Source organism: Gossypium hirsutum, chromosome A08 (genome assembly GCF_007990345.1).
Source record: "Gossypium hirsutum isolate 1008001.06 chromosome A08, Gossypium_hirsutum_v2.1, whole genome shotgun sequence".
NCBI classification, from domain to species: domain Eukaryota; kingdom Viridiplantae; phylum Streptophyta; class Magnoliopsida; order Malvales; family Malvaceae; genus Gossypium; species Gossypium hirsutum.
The window spans coordinates 121426789-121446791 of record NC_053431.1 but is presented as its reverse complement, the minus strand read 5'-3'; the positions used below and the strand labels follow the sequence as shown (position 1 = coordinate 121446791).

Below are 20003 nucleotides of genomic sequence, written 5' to 3'. Positions count from 1 at the left end.
AGTCGAATTATTATTTTTTAACGGAAATACTAATTAAAACAATAAATTTTTAAATACAGCAGCCCATACGATAATCTGCATATACTTCACGCTTTTTTTTTGAATTTTTATAAACCTTGTATATTGTATTTTTTTATTTTTTTATTTTTGAATATTTTATAAATTTTAAATTATTTGTTGATGTAACATATAAGACAAATAGTGCCTAAGATGAAGCACGTATGTGTTGTCATACGGACTGTCATGCAAACATCGTTAAAAATTAATAATTTAGTCAGCATTTTAGTTAAAAAAATAATTTGACTTTCTTTAGAAGATTAATGGTCAAATTCAACTAAAAAAACGAATAAGGACCAAATTGAAAACATATGTAAAGTTGAGGGTAGAATTTATCATTATGCATAATGGTTATTATCAACGGACTCACCCCAATACAAACATAAGTTGTCATATGATTCTAGGAATCATCCAATTGTAAATGAAACTTATGGAAAATCAATCAACTCTTCAGAAATTGTTTCTCCATTTTATTATATCCCTAGTTTCCAGCTTATGGCTGAGAAAAATACTTTAAAAAGTACTGTATACTGTAAAGTCCATGCAAATTTAACTAAAACAAACAAAGCCAGCAAGCCAACTAAAAAGCACTACAAGATAAGATTCAAACGAGGAGATATTCTCAGTCTTATCCAAAAGCTGGAAGTTCACATCGGATTATAGTTGTCTCCAAAGTTGACATCAAACCTAAACTCGTTCTCAGTATTTTGATTCTGCATCATTGGCGGCGGAACTACTGCTCCCACAAACTGATTGAATCCTGGTTGGTCCATGGCCATATTATTCACCGGTGGGTAGCCGTAATGATTTGGTTGGGAGGATTCTGCAAATGCGGGTGATAGTTGCATCAAAGACAGTTGCTTCAACGCGTCCTTCTCCTTCTTTAGCTCATGATATTTGGCTTTGGAAAACATTATTCCAACATCAGGTTTTGGCTCATTAGAAATAAAGAAAGAAATTAAGAGAGAGGGTGAGGGTGAGGGGTATATATATAATAAGGAAAACCTTCTTTCAACATAATCTCTCCAGAGAGGACTGACAGCTTTTCCTGCATGGAACCATTCTCCGCTCGCAGCATTGAGTTCTGAGCATCAGCATCTCTGATCTTGGGATAGGCGGCCGCCACTTCTGCCTGTGCACATATAAAGATAATGTTAGGGTTTAGCACCAAAAGAAATTTAAAGTGAATGAATATTTCCCTACTAATTTAATATGAGATGTTCATTTAGCCGTACTATGGAAGTATAAATTCTTATATTGCAATTACTGAATTATGTCTGGGTTCATTTAACATGAGGTGTTATTAGGAATTTTGTTTGGGCTCGATTATGATAATGACAAATCAAGGATTGATGAAACAATCATATTGCAATGTGATGATGAAAAATATCGTGCAAGAGTTTGGGAATTTCTTTTGGATGTGCGTATGAAAGGGAAAGTTGAGGATATTACGACAGGTACTGATATGGAGTCAATGTCAGGTTTTGATGATACCAATAAATGTAGGAGATCCAATATGATGCCGGAAAAATATTATGGAGGAGAGTCCCAAATTCAGTTTACAACTGATAGAAAAAGAGGTTTCCAGTGGAAGATTCGTTCATGGCCCATGAGTTGGCTGCAACTTGCAGCTTCTAAGTTGGGTTATTTCAACAAGTGGCTTGATGATAATAAGTGGGCTTTAGAAGCTAGGAATGAACAAGTGGATACCATGGTTAATAGGTAGCTACTAACAAGCTGACTGGGTTAGTATTGAGCATTGGTCTGCAATGCAACATGTGACCAGCAGCTCACCAAGCAGACTTGCAATGTAACAGAACCGAGAGCAGCAGCAACATGGTCCCCTTTTTGTTTATTTTGTTCAACTGTAACTTGCTTAGTTAATTTGTAACTTGTAATCAAAGTTAGTAAGATTTTTGATGTAATGGATGTAATGGCTGATCATATCAGCTTACTTGTTTATGTGGTTCACATTTTGAAATTGTTAAGTATTAGTGGGAGTAGTTAAGTCATTAGGTAATTGTCCATTCACTTTGTAATTTATATAAGCTACTGTTTTCTTAATGAAAAAGTATGATTTTTCAGTTATTCTTGAACTCAAGCTCTCATTGTTTTTGTTTTTCAATCTTTTAATCTCTTAAGCTTGTGTGAGAATCTTGTTGCTGTCAAATGTTCCAGCAAATGATATTCTGTTTGAAATACATACTTTACCCGGTTAAAGTATGTTGAAACTTCAACAAATGGTATTCAGAGCCTAAGTCTTTGAGGGCCTCTGTTTTGTTTGTTGTTTTGTTGAGAAAATATAAACTTGAGAAGGAAGAAATTGGGGCTGTTAAGTTTGTTTCAGCAAGATGAGCTTTACAACACCTCCACCTCCAGTATTTGCTAGTGAGAACTACCACATTTGGGTAGTTAAAATGAAGACTTATCTTCAAGCTCAAGACTTGTGGAGTGTAGTTGCAAATGACATCGAACCACCTCCATTGAGGGCCAATCCCACGATTGCACAAATGAGGCAGCATGCTGAGGAGAACACCAAGAAACACAAAGCCTTGGCCTGCTTGCAAAATGGAGTGACAGATGTAATCTTCACTCAGATTATGGCCTGCAGCACACCTAAGGAAGCATGGGAAAGGTTGAAGGAGGAGTTCATGGGGTCAGATAAAACTAGGCAGCAACAAGTGATCAACTTGAGGAGGGACTTGAAAACCTGAAAATGAAAGAGTCTGGGAGCATTAAGCAATACTCAGACAGAATCATGACCACTGTCAACAGCATAAGGCTACTTGGTGAAGACTTCAGTGAGAGCAGAGTAGTGGAGAAGGTCATCACCACTCTTCCTGAGAGATTTGAGTCTAAAATCTCATCACTCGAGGACTCAAGGGACTTAACAACCATCTCTTTGTCTGAGCTGGTGAACTCCCTATATGCTTTGGAGCAGAGAAGGGCCAACAGGCAGGAAGACCATCCAGAAGGAGCCTTCCAAGCAAAGGCCAAAGAAAGTTCCAGCACAAGTCAGAAAGGTAAGAAGCCTTGGCTTGACAAGAGGGATAAACCAAGGAGAGATTCAGGCAAGAGAAAGTTTCCACCATGTGTCCATTATAAGAAGACCACTCACTCTGAAAGGTTTTGCTGGTTTAGGCCAGACATCCAATGCAGGAGCTGCAAGCAGTTTGGACACGTTGAAAAAGTTTGTAAAAACAAACCAAAAGCACCAGCACAGCAGCAGATTCAAGCTCAAGCTACTGAAGACCTTCAAGCTCAGGAGGAGCATGTGTTCACAGCTTCTTGCTTTGCATCTTCAAGCAAAGTCAAAAGCAATTGGTTGGTGGATAGTGGCTGCTCACACCATATGGTAGGTGATGAGAGTCTGTTCAAAGATCTAAACAAAAGCTATGTCTCAAAAATCAGAATTGGCAATGGTGAACTGATTGAAGCCAAAGGCAGGGGCAGTGTTTCAGTCAGCACTTGTTCAGGTAACAAAGTCATTTCAGATGTGCTCTTTGTGCCTGATATTGATTAGAATCTGTTGAGTGTTGGTCAGTTGGTTGAAAAAGGGTATTCCCTAGTTTTCAAGAATGATTCATGTGTTATTAAGGACTGTCATGGTCAAGAAATGATTACAGTAGGCATGGTAGATAAATGTTTCATGCTTGATGTTAATCAGCTTGAAAACAAAGCTTATGCAAGCTTGGCTGATAATGCTGGTCTATGGCATAGAAGATTAGGCCATGTTAACTTTAGATCACTTGATCTGTTACAAAAACAGAATTTGGTGGAGGATAGAAGCAAGTGACAGTGTTTGTGATGTTTGTCAGTTTGGCAAACAAGCCAAATTTCCATTCCCAATGAACCAAGCTTGGAGAGCTCGAGAAAGGCTTGAACTGGTGCATTATGATATTTGTGGACCAATGAAGTCCCCTTCTTTGAATGACAGCAAGTATTTTGTGCTGTTTATTGATGATTTGACTAGATTTTGCTAGGTTTACTTCATGAAACACAAATCTGAAGTGTTTGAGGCCTTTAGCAAATTCAATGCACTAGTAGAGAACCAAACAGGTTGCAAAATCAAGGCTTTGAGAACTGACAATGGGACTGAGTACTTGTCTGAGAGGTTTCAGAAGCTTTGTGAGCATGCAGGGATCCATCATCAGCTCACCACTGTTTATACTCCACAGCAAAATGGAGTTTGTGAAAGGAAAAACAGAACAGTGATGAATATGGCCAGATGTCTGCTGTTTCAAAGTAAGCTTCCAAGCAAATTTTGGGCAGAAGCTGTCAACACCTCAGTTTACCTATTGAACAAGCTTCCTACAAGAGCTGTAAAGGACAAAACACCCTTTGAGGCATGGTATGGGCTCAAACCATCCGTTTCCCATTTGAAGGTATTTGGATGCATGTGTTATGCACTCATTCCAGCTGCTGGAAAGAAGGTCTGCCCCTGGGATATTTGTTGGCTATAGCAGTACCAAAAAGGGCTATAAGGTGTATGACCCTTCAACAAAGAAGATTTTGGTGAGCAGGGACATCAGATTTGATGAAGAGAAGTTTTGGAGTTGGGATGATTCAGAAACAAGTCAGTTTGTTGAAGATCAACTTGATATCAACCTAGAGCCAACTGAAAATGAACTAGAAAGTGGTGACATTGATGATCCTCCTGTGCGAGGAACCAGAACCATTGCTGACATCTATCATAGGTGTAATGTAGCCATAGTTGAGCCTTCAAGCTATGAAGAGGCTGCAAGGGACAGAAGCTGGAAAAAGGCAATGGAAGCTGAACTTGAGATGATCAAGAAGAATGAAACATGGGACTTGGTTGAAAGGCCAGACCAAAAGAAAGTCATAGGTGTCAAGTGGGTTTTTAGAGCCAAATTTAACTCAGATGGTTCTTTGAACAAACATAAGGCAAGATTAGTGGTGAAGGGCTATAGTCAAGAGTATGGCACTGACTTCATGGAGACTTTTGCTCCAGTGGCTAGGGTTGACACAATCAAGCTTCTTTTTGCCTTGGCTGCACAGAAACATTGGAAGATTCACCAATTGAATGTCAAGTCAGCTTTTTTGAATGGTTTTCTGAAAGAAGAAATTTACATAGAGCAACCAGAAGGGCTTAAAGTTCCAAGAGAAGAAAACAAAGTCTATAGGCTAAAGAAAGCCTTGTATGGTCTGAAACAGGCACCTAGGGCCTGGTATGATCGAGTTGATACTTACTTGTGCAAACTTGGGTTCGAGAAAAGTCTGAGTGAACCAACTCTTTATGTAAAGAAGACTAAAAATGAAACTTTGCTGATTATTTCAGTTTATGTAGACGATCTACTGGTGACTGGAAGCAGAACTGATTTGATCAATGACTTCAAGACTCAAATGAAGGAAGTATTTGATATGACTGACTTGGGAGCCATAACATACTTCCTTGGCATGGAAGTGAACCAGTCTGATCAAGGAATCTTCATCAGCCAGCAAGCATTTGCCCTGAAGATCCCAGACAAGTTATGCATGTCCAATTGCAAATCAGTGAGCACACCAATGGCTCAAGGAGAGAAGCTGACCAGCTTTGGAAACCAAGAAAGAGTTGATGAGAAGGAGTACAGAAGCCTAGTAGGCTGTTTACTCTATTTGACAGCAACTAGACCTGATCTTATGCATGTTGTTAGCTTGTTGTCTAGATTCATGCACTGCTGTGACACATCACATTTTAAGGCAGCAAAAAGGGTACTTAGATACCTTAAAGGAACCTTGAAACTTGGAGTCATGTTTAAGAAGGAAAATGAACTTAAACTGGTGGGATATTCAAACAGTGACTGGGCAGGCTCTGCAGATGATATGAGAAGCACTTCAGGTTACTTCTTTACTCTTGGCTCAGGAGTATTTTGTTGGAGTTCAAAAAAGCAACAAACTGTTGCCCAATCCACAGCTGAAGCAGAGTATATTGCAGCAGCAGCAGCGGTGAATCAAGCCATTTGGCTCAGGAAGTTATTGTCTGATTTAAATGAAGAACAAAGTGAAGCTACTGAAATCATGGTTGACAACCAATCAGCAGTAGCCATAGCTAAAAATCCAGTCTTTCATGGCAAGACCAAACATTTTAAAATTAAATTTCATTTTGTTAGAGAGGCTGAGCAGACAGGAGAAATCAGCCTTATTCATTGCAACTCACAAGACCAATTGGCTGACATTTTAACAAAGCCACTTGGTACATTCAGATTTGAAGCCTTAAGGGAGATGATTGGTGTTTGTTGCATACAGTCCAAGGAGGAGTATTGAGCATTGGTCTGCAATGCAACATGTGACTAGCAGCTCACCAAGCAGACTTGCAATGTAACAGAACCGAGAGCAGCAGCAACATGGTCCCCTTTTTGTTTATTTTGTTCAAATGTAACTTGCTTAGTTAATTTGTAACTTGTAATCAAAGTTAGTAAGATTTTTGATGTAATGGATGTAATGGCTGATCATATCAGCTTACTTGTTTATGTGGTTCACATTTTGAAATTGTTAAGTATTAGTGGGAGTAGTTAAGTCATTAGGTAATTGTCCATTCACTTTGTAATTTATATAAGCTACTGTTTTCTTAATGAAAAAGTATGATTTTTCAGTTATTCTTGAACTCAAGCTCTCCTTGTTTTTGTTTTTCAATCTTTTAATCTCTTAAGCTTGTGTGAGAATCTTGTTGCTGTCAAATGCTCCAGCAAATGATATTCTGTTTGAAATACATACTTTACCCGGTTAAAGTATGTTGAAACTTCAACAGTTAGGAATAATGTTATTTGAAATGTTAAATGGAGTCTGACTTTAGTAAATTTTCTTGTGGTTTGAATTTATTTTTTTTTGTAAGTTAGGTTTATATTGAGGTTTTAATTTTTTTTCGCTGTTTTTATATTAGGGTTTGAATTTTTTTTTGTTTAAATTAGTTCATGAAAACCTTAAAGTTTAGACCTTAATGTAAGAAAATTGCGGAGTTCAAATATAAATATAGGAACAATTGCTAAGTTCAAAGATTAGCTTGGACAAAAAAAATTTAAATTTCAATGTAAGAACAATTGTCAAGTTCATACCCTAACTTAGACAAAAAAATTTAGACTCCAATATGAAAAAAGTTACTAAATTTAAATCCTAAATAATTATTTAACCCAATACAAATCCATCCTGTTTAAAGAACGAATGCAAATATGTGTGTAGTAAGAGAGGGAGGAAAATGGTCATTGAGAGGAGAAGGATGAGTCCCTAGTGTGTTTGGATTAGGAAATGGGACGAAAATTTGATTTAGTCATTAAAACTGCTTTGGAGTAATTTGTTACCCCTAGGCTACGAGCATAGAGTTGTGGACTTGATGATGATTTGACTAATTCATAATTTTTTTAATGGTAGAATTGGTGTTACAATAAAGCATTGGTAGGATGAGAACAGGTACATTTAGTGACTGTATTTTGGAGGTTTAGCATAGATTTTTCATATTTAATTTGTTTCTCTAGCATCTTTGCTAAGGTGATCAAAACAGAATTATGTTTTAAGACTTTTTAAGTAATAATTTGATTGGAAGGGGTTTTCCTTTTAGGTGAATTGGGTGTATGATATGTTCATCTATATAACATCCTTCAGATTTCTTGGGAACTAAAAACTTTAGCTGAAAAAAAAATTATAATTGTAATCATAAAATTAAAATAAGTAGTTTGCAAACGATAAAAGAATTGTTATGCTTTCTGTAAAAATAAAAAGAAAGAATTATTATATTTTTTATATAAATATATAAATATAGTCCATGGCAAATCCTAGAATTAAGTTTTGGGGTCTAATAAAATTTTCAAAAATTTTAAGATTTTAAAGATATTTAAAAAATTTGAAGATCTAATTAAAATTTTCATGAGATTAATGAAAATTTTCAAAAATTGAAGGTGCCTAATTGAAATTTTCTAAAAACTTCAAGAAAAAAAAGAAATCTTTTAAATTTTTTTTGGGAGCTAATTAAAATTTTCTCAAAATTTTTGGGGGCCACCCCTATGCCCCGTAAAGACCCGATATTGAATATAGTCATTTTCATGTTTAAAAGTGTTCATGAGATAAATTAGATTCAGCCAGGTCTATGTATGGTATCAATATCATAATAATGACTTAGATTTGATTTAACTATTTTTATACACAGTTCACCTAAACTTATTTTTAATATTTACATAAATTTCATAATATATTTACATAAACAACTAATCATTTTTTAATGTTTTTATCTCTGTCCTAACTATTCTATATATATTTGATTTTTTTTAAAAGTTTTAATATATTCTATATACACCTATAGCTATCCTAATTTTACTTGTGAAATTTTAAAATTTCATTAACATTGTATTAAATATTTTCTTTTATTTAAATATTATTAGGGTATAAATCCATTCATGAACAATTAATTATATGATATCAAATGTGTATTTATTCTTTTTAGGATTTTAAATAAGATATTAAAGGTTTTCAAAGTGACGTCTTTGTATAACTAATAATGTGACGTCATTATATTAATTATATGTTTTATTCTTTCCATATAACGTAGGAACTATTATTACTAGAAATTTTCTTTAGATCATATGCTTTTTATCTTTATCGTCTTTAAAGATTTTCTGTTTTAACTTTCATTGTCGTACAAAATAAATTAGGCATTTTACATTTTCTTTTTCTTAATATTTTAACTCTTAGTTTTTTTTTTGTTTTTGGTTACATAATATTTTAACTCTTTTATTATTACATTCAGATTGCACGATAACTTCAAATTTAATGTTTTCACGTAAATTTTAAACCTTAAATCTTCAACATCAAGAATAGATCTAACAATTAAACACAAAATGGAGCCATATATATCAGCGATTTTGTTTACCTCGAGAGCCCTTGCTTTTGCTTCCAGTTGTGCAATGTAGTTGATCTGTTTGAGTCGATACCTTTGCGAATATAGACGGCTTGCGGCAGCCCTAACACACACCACAAAAATATCACATACATCAACCTTTTTGAGAAACAAAACTAAAACCTTTTTAAGTGTATAAGATAATAATAGACTAAAATATTTTCCAAACATAATATATTGCAAATGCTATGTATGTTTTTCACCTTTTGAGAATTTTAGGGTCCATCGCCATGTTAGTGTCAACTCCTTGTCCTTCAGCATGGGGGACCTGATTTCCATTGGTTGATTGAGGAACTCTCTCATTATTAGCATTGCCACTTCCATTGGATGGTAAGTTGGGGAATGGAGCAATATTGATTGTTTCTTCATTAACATCTCTATTATTAATTCCTGCCATTACTTCAATCAAGTCTATAACCTACAGAAAACAAGCTTAAGTTAAGAAATTGTACAACCTTAATATACCTTGCAACAGTTAGTGGCTTGCTAGCACTACAGATTTACCTTTGCCAAAAACAAGAAATGATTGCGGTGGGTGAAACAACCCTAGGAGCTAGCGTTCCTTTTTATATAGATAAACCAGTGGGGCAACTACTATGGGGGGTTTTAAGTCTAAAATGCTAATGCATGTGCAGATTCATGTATTTGTTTGATTTTCCTTATATGGTCAAACTAATTATGGCAATGTTTTTTTAATATCCTGATAAAAGATACCTTATATGGTCAAACACTCTGGCAAAAAAAAAAATCCTGGAAACACTGTGTCATTCTTTCATATTTGGAATCCTAATAAGAAATATATCCATGTATGGTCACTGTAAAAAAATGGATGGTTATTTTATCAACATGCTTGACCACAAAAAATGATTAAGCCAACGCCGGTGTATTGTTTATTTTTCGGATTAACTTCCAATTCAAAATGGCCTCTGAAGCGTTAATCTCTGGTGAATCTTTCAGTATGTTTGTGGATAATCTTTGAAAATATACATGTTTTTTCCACATTGATACCCGTTTTTAATATCTTTTTGACGCTAAAGTAGCTCCTAATAATACCGTTATTAATAACCTACCAAAGATATTAAATTCATTATGTAATGTATAACTATAAAAAGAGAAAGAAGGCGGGTTATAAGAAAAATACCCGTAGCTACAATAGTAGCAACATTTATAAGAGCCGAAATAAAAATAGGCCCTCCATGACATCAACTGACCATATATCAAGAGGAAGTTGCGCAAATTTAGCAACTGCATCGACAAATAATAATGACGCATATAAAGAAACGAATAAAAAATGAACTTCATTATTATAAATCAAGTTATTTAATATACAAATAAATTTTAAATTTGGACATATTATTTGGGTATAATAAACAATATTTTTAAACAACAAATAAAAATTTATTTATTTTAGATTCTTTTATCATTTTCCAATCAAACCCTTCTCTCTCTATCTCCCTCTCCTCCCATCACCATCACAACCATCATCTACCATTTCCAATCTCCCTCAACCTTACAGCTCCTCTCCGTCTCCCATGCACCTTCACTCTCATTCAAAATAATTAGTTGTATTATAAATCCACATAATAATAATGTTATTTTCAGTTATAAAATAGATGCTGTATAAATATTTTTCTTACAATAACATCTCTCAATATACCATATTTTTTCGGTTTTTTTTTTCGTGTTTTTTTTGTTTGATTTAACTAAAACTTTTGATGATGACATTGATAATAGAACATATAATTATCCATGAGAGAAAACATGTTGCAACAAATACACTCCTACTATTGGTGTTATTTGGCCTTGTGCTTTATCAATAGTTATAGCAAAAAGACATTGAAAATTCCTTTCCCTTAAATTGAAAAGAATATCATTCATTTTCTGCAGATGATAGTAGAATTATTGGTAAAAGGACATGTTTTCCAACATGTTGACCAATGTGTTACATTATTATCAAAGGGTTTGCAGACCATTCTTGTTCCATTGCACAAGCTATTTGATGGATCCAAATTTCTTAAAAGTATAATTGGATAATTAACTTTTAAGATCAATTTATGTGGAGGAAAACCATTTGGTAGAAATGTATTCAATAATTCTTTTGGATAATTATTATTTGTATCATCCACGACTTAGTTGAAATGGTTGAATGTTTTAGTATCACTTGAAAACATGTTAATAATTTCTCATTAATTTTTTCCACATAAATATTTTGTAAATTGAATACCTCCTTAATTTTTCCTTAGCAATTTAATAAAGAGATTTTTTTGGTTCCAGGTAACAACCTCCAATTGAAGACCTTAACAACCAAGGGTGAAGCTATTAACTGTAGTATATCACTTGAAGACGGTGAGGAAGGAGGACAGGGACACTTGTGCTTTCCATTTCTATATCCAGGTTAATCCGATATAGATTATTAATTGACATTGATTGAAGGAGATTATTAACCACTCTATTTATGAATCGAGAATAAATAACATTAGTTTGTATAGTTCCATTATCTTATTTGCGTTCTTTTCGTGCACTCTGTATATTTATTTGTTTTATTAATTGTTGACTTATATTAGAAACTTAGTTATGGAGTCAAGTTAGTTAGTTTAAGTCAGCTACATACTTTCTTATGGATTCAATTCTTAAAATACTTCCTAATGAATAGTTATAATTATTACTTAACTACGATACAATACACCTGCAGTTATCGAGTGAATAGTAAACAATTTTTTAAGGTTTTATTAAATAGAGGTGAGTAAAATTCAATTCAACTCAAAAAAATCGAAAAAAATTTAAATTTTGAGTTAAATGAATCGAGTTATTCAAATTAATTGAATTATTTGAGTCAACTCAAATTCCGAGTTCGAATCGAGTTTGGTTTTCGAATTCGAATAACTTGAATAATTCAAATAAACTAAATACCAAAGTATAATATTTTACATTTTTACCCCAAACTTTCAAACTTATTTACTTTCCCCCAAAACTTTTACTCCCCTCCCATCCCACCCCCTTCTACCCCAAACCCACCCCCCCCCCAATTTTACTTCCTCATTTACTTCCCTCGAAAATTTTACACTCTCACTACAGCAAAACTGACTTTTAGCGGCGTTTTTTTAGGCCTTTAGCAGCGCTTTTAAGTGCCGCTAAAACTATTTGCGGCGTTTTTACAAGCGCCGCAAAAAACGTCGCTAAAGTTTGCAAGTTTATTTAAAAAAATACCACTAAAAATCATGACTTTTAGCGGCACTTTCCCCACAAACGCCGCTAAAAGTCATGACCTCTAAATGTCATGAAATTCAAAAAAAAAATATTATAAAATATTATAAAGGTCATGAAAAATATAAAAAATTTAAAATTTATTATCAAAATATTGAGAAGAATAATATCCATGATATAAATATAAAAATTTTCTATTAAAATTTTAACTTTAAAACTAAATACAAAAATTAATGAATTTAAATTTAGAATTTAAAATAATAAATTAATAACACAATTAAAATCAAGGAAATGCAATATCTGCTGCTTCCAACCTCTTTTCTCAACCTCTTTAATATCTGCTTCCAAGCAAGCAATATCTTCCATTAATTTCGAGGCATGCTTATGCTTTTTCTCTTTTGATAAACCAAGGAAATGCAATAATAATTCTGATTCAGTATCATCTCGGTTAATGGATGACGACAGTTCTTCTGCAAATACTTCTTGGAATCTATTAAGTACTTCGGATTGTAGGATATCCCTGATAAATATCAACAACTATAAACTTAGAATCCTATATTGAATTATAAATGGACATCAGGGTCCTAACATTTACAAATACAAGCACAAAGAAAGCAAGTTTATACTAACGTAAGCATTAATGCTTAAGACTTAGCCATAAAATAATAAAGCCAAAAATGGTTTCATCAACATACCGTTACCTGAAATTTAATTCCATGCAGATCTCCAAGATGACTACTTCACATTTTTGTTTTTTATAGTTTGTTAATTTTCTATTCTTGTTCTTTACACCAATAATAAATGGAATATAATTCTCCAATCAATTCATCATCTAATTCACTTATGCTTTTTGCAAGATACATAGGTTATCATAGAGATATAGCTTATATATATATAATTATCATAGTCTAATCACTAAGGCATTTAAAATTCTAGCCTACACATTGGCATGCTACTTTTTCAAAGTCTCCATATCCAACATCAGTTATAAGATTCTAGAGCTTCACATTTAGCACCGATGAACAATTTGTAGTACCTGGTTGTTGGGCGCAAAGAAGGTTCTGGGTGAAGTAGTCTAAGACAAAATCCAGCTTCCTTGAGATTTTCTGATAGAAAAGTTGGAGGAAAAATCCTATGGCATAGATCCAACATTGCAGCAGCATGTGCTCTCTCAGATTCAAATTGACAAAGCAACTGAAAGAAACAATCAAATTGCTTTTTAGAACAAATACAAATATCCACTCTCTTCCACGCAGATAAAAAATAGCTAAGAAAACAAATAAAAGATAGAAGAACAATTTGTTTTTGTACCTCAAAAAGCAGCACACCCAAACTGTATATATTAGATAAAATTATGCAAACACCTTCATTGATTTCCTCTGGACTAGCATACCACTTCTCTTCCAACTGCTCATTCACAGAGACTGACTGATGCTGAGCTGAATTAGAAGAATGAGAGCTTCCAAAATTGCTAAATTGTGTATGGGAGGCATTGCTCAGTCCTGTAAATACATCCATCCATGACAAAGAAACAAGAAACTGACCTGTAAAGGAGGCATTGCTCAGTCCTGCATTAATTAAAGATAGAACCATAAAATTAGCTTAATTCTGTTGGGCAAAATTGCCAAAGATCAGATAATTAACATTTCCAAATACCCGATTGCCATCTTTAATAAAAATGGAAACTTGGAACTTTGCAGAGCAAGTAGCATAGAGAATGCTAATACAAAGCAACAAACATAATAGAAAGAAAGGCTAACAACAGCTTGCCATGCATGTAAGCATTCATAAAACAGGCATGAGTTTCAACTTTCAATAAATAGCTGCATAACTACCAAGCAAAACCCCATAGCCAAGGATATGGTGTTCTATTAATTGACAACAGAAGCAACATTGATAAATATGCTAAGTGAAAATAGTATGCCTTTGGGGGAAAATTATGTGATTAAAGTGTAACAAGAAAGAAAATTAATTTAATATGATTAATTAGTGGATATTAAACTTTTATGATAAAAAAAATTAAATTGAAAAGTTATGAAAATTTATTAAAAAAAATATTTGATAAGTGAAGAATGTAGTAGAGAATGTAACATCTTAATGTTTTGATCCGATGTTCAGGTCAAGTATGAGGATATTACAGTGGATATAATCTTAGCAGTTTGAAAAATATCTTACGAAAAAATATTTGATAAAATATTTTACAGGAATAAAGAGGTACTTTCACATTAATTGAAAAATCTTTTACCTTGACCATCCTATTTTACTTTAAACAAACATTCAAAAAGACATTGAAAAAGACAGAATATTTTCCCTAAGCATAAATGTTGAAACCACCTATAACTAGTGAAAAACCTTGTTTAATAGACAAAAGTGGATAATAAGGGTAGTGGCCCTGTATACTTTTATATAAGCGCTTAGCGTGAAACAAGATCGAACATGGCTCAATCTGTTACATCATTTTTTTTTCCTCCTAAACAGAGAGTGGTTCAAAGATGAAAAAAATCAGTTGTCTGTAGCATTTATCAGATGAACTTAACTAGGATGCAGAATGCAGGAGAATTGATAGGATCGACATTTTGGATATAGAATAACAATTAACAAGGAATCACTTCCACACATGCATAAAAAATATATTCAATAATAATAATAATAGAAATTCTATTTTGCATGTTCACAAGAAAATGTGGTTGATGTATAAATATTAGTAGTAAATGACACAAATGATTTTCATAATGAATCCAATACAGAGGTTTGTCCAGTATTGTTCTTCAACAAGATTCTCTAAGAAGAAAAAATCAAGAAGATGAGGGAGAGATATTGAGATCCTGTCAAGCAGACATCCTGAGATAAACTTTTTACTTCTAATGAAAAAATATATATCATAACTGAATAACAAGTATCAAACAGGCAATACCATGAAAGATTATTGAATTCTTAGCCAAAAGCCTATGGACTATTTGTTAGGATATGTGAAAAGCTTTAAGTGGCTACAGTAATTGTCTAAAATGGGGATGATATCCAGAAGGGTCTGGAAATTGGTGTTTAAGAAAAACTCATAAAGTCAATTCCTAAAAAGAACGAAGAATTTGATACAAAAAACAATGAAAAAAATATATAAGAAACCAGACATTACCTCCTCTTGGAGCAAAGTTGGGAGACAGTCTGCAGATGTAACTCATAAAGAAGGAATTAACTAAAAAGATAAATGGTAGTTTACTGAAAGATAAACAAATATGCCCATCATACCTTGAGTGCAACCCTTCCTTTCTCCTATTTACTTAAAACGGTACTGCCATCATCTTGTCTCCGAATCTGTACAATCCACTTGATGAAATCCCTCAAACTAGAAGGTGTTGATCTAAATACCATACATAATACATCATTAACATCTTTTAGATTCTTGGAAGTGAGCAAAAGGGGAAGATCTTCCGTTAAGTACTTAGCGACTACATTCCAATTCTCATGTTTACAGCTCTGCATTTGATACACAATAGTAGTACCAGTTATCACCTCTTTGAACAATAAAGCTCTGGCAAACATAAAGAACATAGAAAAAATAAATCCGAAACAAATAATTTTTTATGATCAACAGCAAACCCTAGAACCAAATAGCTAAGTCCGAAAGCTAAAATCGTAAACAATCGAAACCAAAGTAAAAGGAGAAAGATAAAAGAGTGTCAGAATCGTAAAATTACATCATCAGCATCATCGACATTTTCTTCATGGACGGCGTCATCATCTTTGTCGGAGGCGTCGGCGGAACGAGCAACAGCTTCAATCTCCTCCTCATCGTCTTTTTGCCGTTGACATGAGCGTTCATTCGCTCCTCTTCGATGAACTCGAAGCATTGTACAGTTCTTCATCGGAGGACGCTGGCTTCAACGATTTTGCCATCTATTCTTCATTCAAGTTTATCAGAACTTTTTTTTTCCTCTTTTATTTTCTTTCAATGATAAATGAAAATGAAAATGAAAAAAAAAAGAGAATCAAAGGGACTTCGGCGAAAATCAAAGGTATTTTGATTTGGGGATTTTGGGAAACCGATTTGAAGATATCGAATTGGGAGAAATTTTAGGGGATTTGGAGATTCAAAGTTTGAGGAATCAGACGTTCGGGGATAATCTGAATTGGGGAAAGTAAAGGGGGATGTTTGTGGCGTTTTTTATGAAAACGACGGTAATTCATATCTTTTGCGGCGTTTTTAAAAAACGCCACTAAGTACGCAGCCCAATAATTTTTTCTTTCTTTTTTTTCTCTTTTATTATTATTATTATTATTATTTACTAAAATGGTTAAATTTTAATTTGGTCTCTCTAATATATTTAAATTTCAGGTTTTTTTGCATATACTTTAATTTTTAATATCATTTAGTCTATATATTTTTATAATATTATTAATTTATCCAAATAGTTAATATTATTAACTTTTTGATTAAAACATTACATGATAAAGTATAATTGGATAACATGAACTCAACCTACAACTTTACGAATAATACCAAGACTAATAGCAGAATTTAACCAAACATATATAATTGCTATCATTTGAGTGATCATGACTAAAATTTTAAAATTTGAAAAGTACAAAAGATAAAATTGATCGATTTGAAAAATACAGGGACTAAAACTAATCAAATTAAAATATAAGGACTAAATTTTAAGTTTAAATTTCGCTTAAATAAATTAAGTGTAGAGGAATTAATTTGAATTGAATTATTTTTAATATATCAAAATATTTTAGATTAAATCTTAAACCATTTAATATATATAAAGTTTATCTATTATCTCTTAAATAATTTAAACTATAATCATAAGTTTAATATATTCAAATTAATATTATCTCTTTTACAATTATATAAGAAATCATTTAATATATAAATAAAAAAATACTAATTAATCTAAACCCTAAACCTCTTAACCCCTATCCCATAAACACTAAACACTAAACCCTTAACCCTTAACACCAAACCCTTACACCTTAAACTCCAACCCTAACCCTAAACCCTAAATCATAATCCCTTAACCCATAATTCATTATAAACCTTCAAATACTAGTTAACTCCTAAACCTTAAACCCTAAACCATATATCTTAAACCATATTTAACTCATAAACCCTAAACCCTAAACCATCTTAAACCATAAACCTTAAACTATAATGATAATTAATTCAATATTTTAAATTCAATACTATCTCTTTTACGATTATATAAGAAAATATTTAATATATTGTATAACCATAAATTTTAATAATTATTACTTTAGGGGTTATAGATTAGTGTTTATGATTTTTTTGGGTTTAAGGGTTATATGACTTTTAGCGGCGTTTTTCTAAAAGCGCCACTAGTGTTTTGGTTTTTAGCGGCATTTTATCAAAAGTGCCGCTAATGCTTTGATTTTTAGCGGCATTTTTCCAAAAGAGCCGCTAATGCTCTAGTTTTTAGCGGCGTTTTTCCAAAAGCGTAGCTAATGCTCTAGTTTTTAGTGGCGTTTTACTAAAAGCGCCGCTAATGCTCTGGTTTTTAGCGGCGTTTTACCAAATGCGCCGCTATTGCTCTGCTTTTTAGCGGTGTTTTTTACTAAAGCGCCGCTATTGCTCTGTTTTTAGCGGCGTTTTTGGTAAAACGCCGCTTTGGTAAAACGCCGCTATTGCTATGTGTTTTACAATTTTTGCGGCGTTTTTTGATAAAACGCCACTAAAAACGCTGCTAAAGCCCTATTTTCCTGTAGTGTCTCAACCCTCAAAACTTTTCATTTTCCCCCTAAACTTTTACTTATCACCTTTTACCCGCAAATCAAAAATTAAAATCATCCAAAAAAATATTCATGTTAAAATTTTATGTTGGTATCAATTTCACATTTTATCTTTAAGATAACTTTTATTAAAAAATCACATTTTTTACATTTAATATATTTTTTAATTTCGAAATACATAGTGACAAGAATCAAAAGATAATTGAAGTAACTCAGCAAGCAAAAAAACTAACCCGTATATAAAAAGATTAATATATAAATTATGAGGGGATGAAAGTTAATAACAAATTTGATTATAGTGGGTGGCAGTGATTATAAAAATCCAAAAAATATATTTTTAATTTAACTTAAACAAATATATTTGATTCGATTCAATTCTAATTTCATCACACTTGACTCGATTCAAGATAATTTCAAATTGAATTAGAATAATAAAATAGAATTCATCAACTCGATTAACTCGAAAATTTTTCATTCGATTCGATTGAACGCTGACCCTTAATATTAAATATCTATCCTTGAACTAAAATTTGTATAAATTATTCAGAACTGATCAAACCAGCCTCAACCCAATATCATTTTTGTTTCAATTTTCAACATAGATTTTTGGAAGACAAGCTTGAGAGATTATATTTCTTTCAATTTTCAACACAGATTTATGAGGTTTTTGTATTTTAAGAATCAAGTTAACTTTTAGATTTAGTTTTAGGGATAGGTATGCTTGTCCAAGGGTTTAACTATTCGTTTAAGTTCAAAGATCCATCCAAAATTTAAGAAGATTTAGACAAAAATATTAAACCTAAAAAAAAATTATTTAAAGTATGAGCTCAGGCTCAAGCATTCAAAGCCCGAGCCCAACCTAGCCAATTTTCTAAGTTTGTAATATATTATAATATATTACTTTTATATATTATGTAATTTACAACACACAAAAATTAAATTTATAAGAATATATAATACTACAATGTAAACATAATAAAAAAATGTTTAAGTTACATATAAAACTTTAATATATGAAAGAAACATAAAATTGTTAAATATTAAATTAAAAATAAAATAGTATTATGAAATAAAGATAAAAAAGAGTAAAGAACAAAGAAATTGGGAGAGCAAATAGATATTTTATTAAATCAAATCAAAATTCATCGGATTTAAGTAATTTTGTCATCCCTAATTGTTAAATTTAATAAAGAGAATTAGTTTCATTAATTTGTATTTGGTTAAAAAATAGAAAGGAAATGATTAATGGTACACGCAATAAATTTTTTTAACTCCACAATAATGTTGAGATTTTATTATGTGTCCTTAAATTGTATTTAAAAATTAAAAATAAAAGAATAATATCCGTGGTAAAATCTCAAACTTACTTGTGGAATTAAAAGAAATTTTAAAAAAATTTGTGTGAGTATACCAAATAATTATGATTTTACAATTATAATTTTTTTTAAATAATCTATATAGAAGATGAAAATGATAAAAGAAATATTCTTTACCTCTTAAAAGAAATTTTGGACTTCATTTTCTAATTTTCCTTTAAATGAAAAAGTATATTCAAACAAGAAAGAGGTTCTTCTTTTCCATTATGCTTTGTTTTGCAGAGTAAAAAGGAAAATTAGAAAGATGAAAAATTGAAAGGTAAAAAATATAATTTTTTATATGTGTGTTTCTTAGGAAAGATAGAAAATTTGAACAAAAATTAATTTTCATTCTATCAACTACTTAGTAGAGTTAAAAAATTAAAGGAAAAAAAAATGGAACTTTTGAATTAACATATACTAACTAATTTTCATTCCATCAACTTTTCAACGAAAATAGTAATTTGAAATTATGGTTATGCATTAGGATAAGAAATTGCTATCGCTCCTATTTTCTTTTCTCACTTTTTTTCTCTAACAAGTACACTATTTTTTTTCTTTTTCATTCTCTCATTCCTTCCTTTCACTTTTCAACTCAATCAAGCATGTTCTTTGAGACCCGTTTTTCATTGCTTTTAGAAAATACTTTTGAAAAATACATAAAAAAATATTTTTGAAAAGTTTAGTTTAAAATTTAAATATTTAATATTATTGTCAAAAAAGTTTTTTTAAGAAATAAAATGTCCATATTT

At 32.0% G+C, this 20003-nt stretch overlaps 2 protein-coding genes across 8 annotated transcripts; both read right to left on the bottom strand.

The window, feature by feature from the left end:
- Positions 1-506: 506 nt before the first annotated feature.
- On the bottom strand, positions 507-1533 carry LOC107905162 (uncharacterized). The gene is made up of 2 exons (XM_016831743.2): positions 1063-1533; positions 507-958 (listed from the first exon to the last, which is right to left on the bottom strand). Exons 1-2 carry the CDS (start codon positions 1133-1135, stop codon positions 705-707), a joined length of 327 nt encoding a protein of 108 aa, XP_016687232.1. The 5' UTR covers positions 1136-1533; the 3' UTR covers positions 507-704.
- A 10785-nt stretch (positions 1534-12318) lies between these two features.
- On the bottom strand, positions 12319-16274 carry LOC107893485 (protein SPA1-RELATED 2). 7 transcript variants are annotated; one of them, XM_041075092.1, is made up of 6 exons: positions 15841-16274; positions 15279-15619; positions 13690-13713; positions 13457-13584; positions 13182-13339; positions 12319-12665 (listed from the first exon to the last, which is right to left on the bottom strand). In XM_041075092.1, the coding sequence occupies exons 2-6, from the start codon at positions 15322-15324 to the stop codon at positions 12398-12400; spliced, it is 624 nt and encodes a 207-aa protein (XP_040931026.1). In that variant the 5' UTR covers positions 15325-15619; positions 15841-16274; the 3' UTR covers positions 12319-12397. The 7 variants fall into 7 exon arrangements, with proteins under 7 accessions (XP_040931026.1, XP_040931025.1, XP_040931020.1 ...); XM_041075091.1 differs by having other exon boundaries at positions 13457-13713; positions 15279-15307; positions 15392-15619; XM_041075086.1 differs by having other exon boundaries at positions 13457-13713.
- Between the last annotated feature and the right edge of the window lie 3729 nt (positions 16275-20003).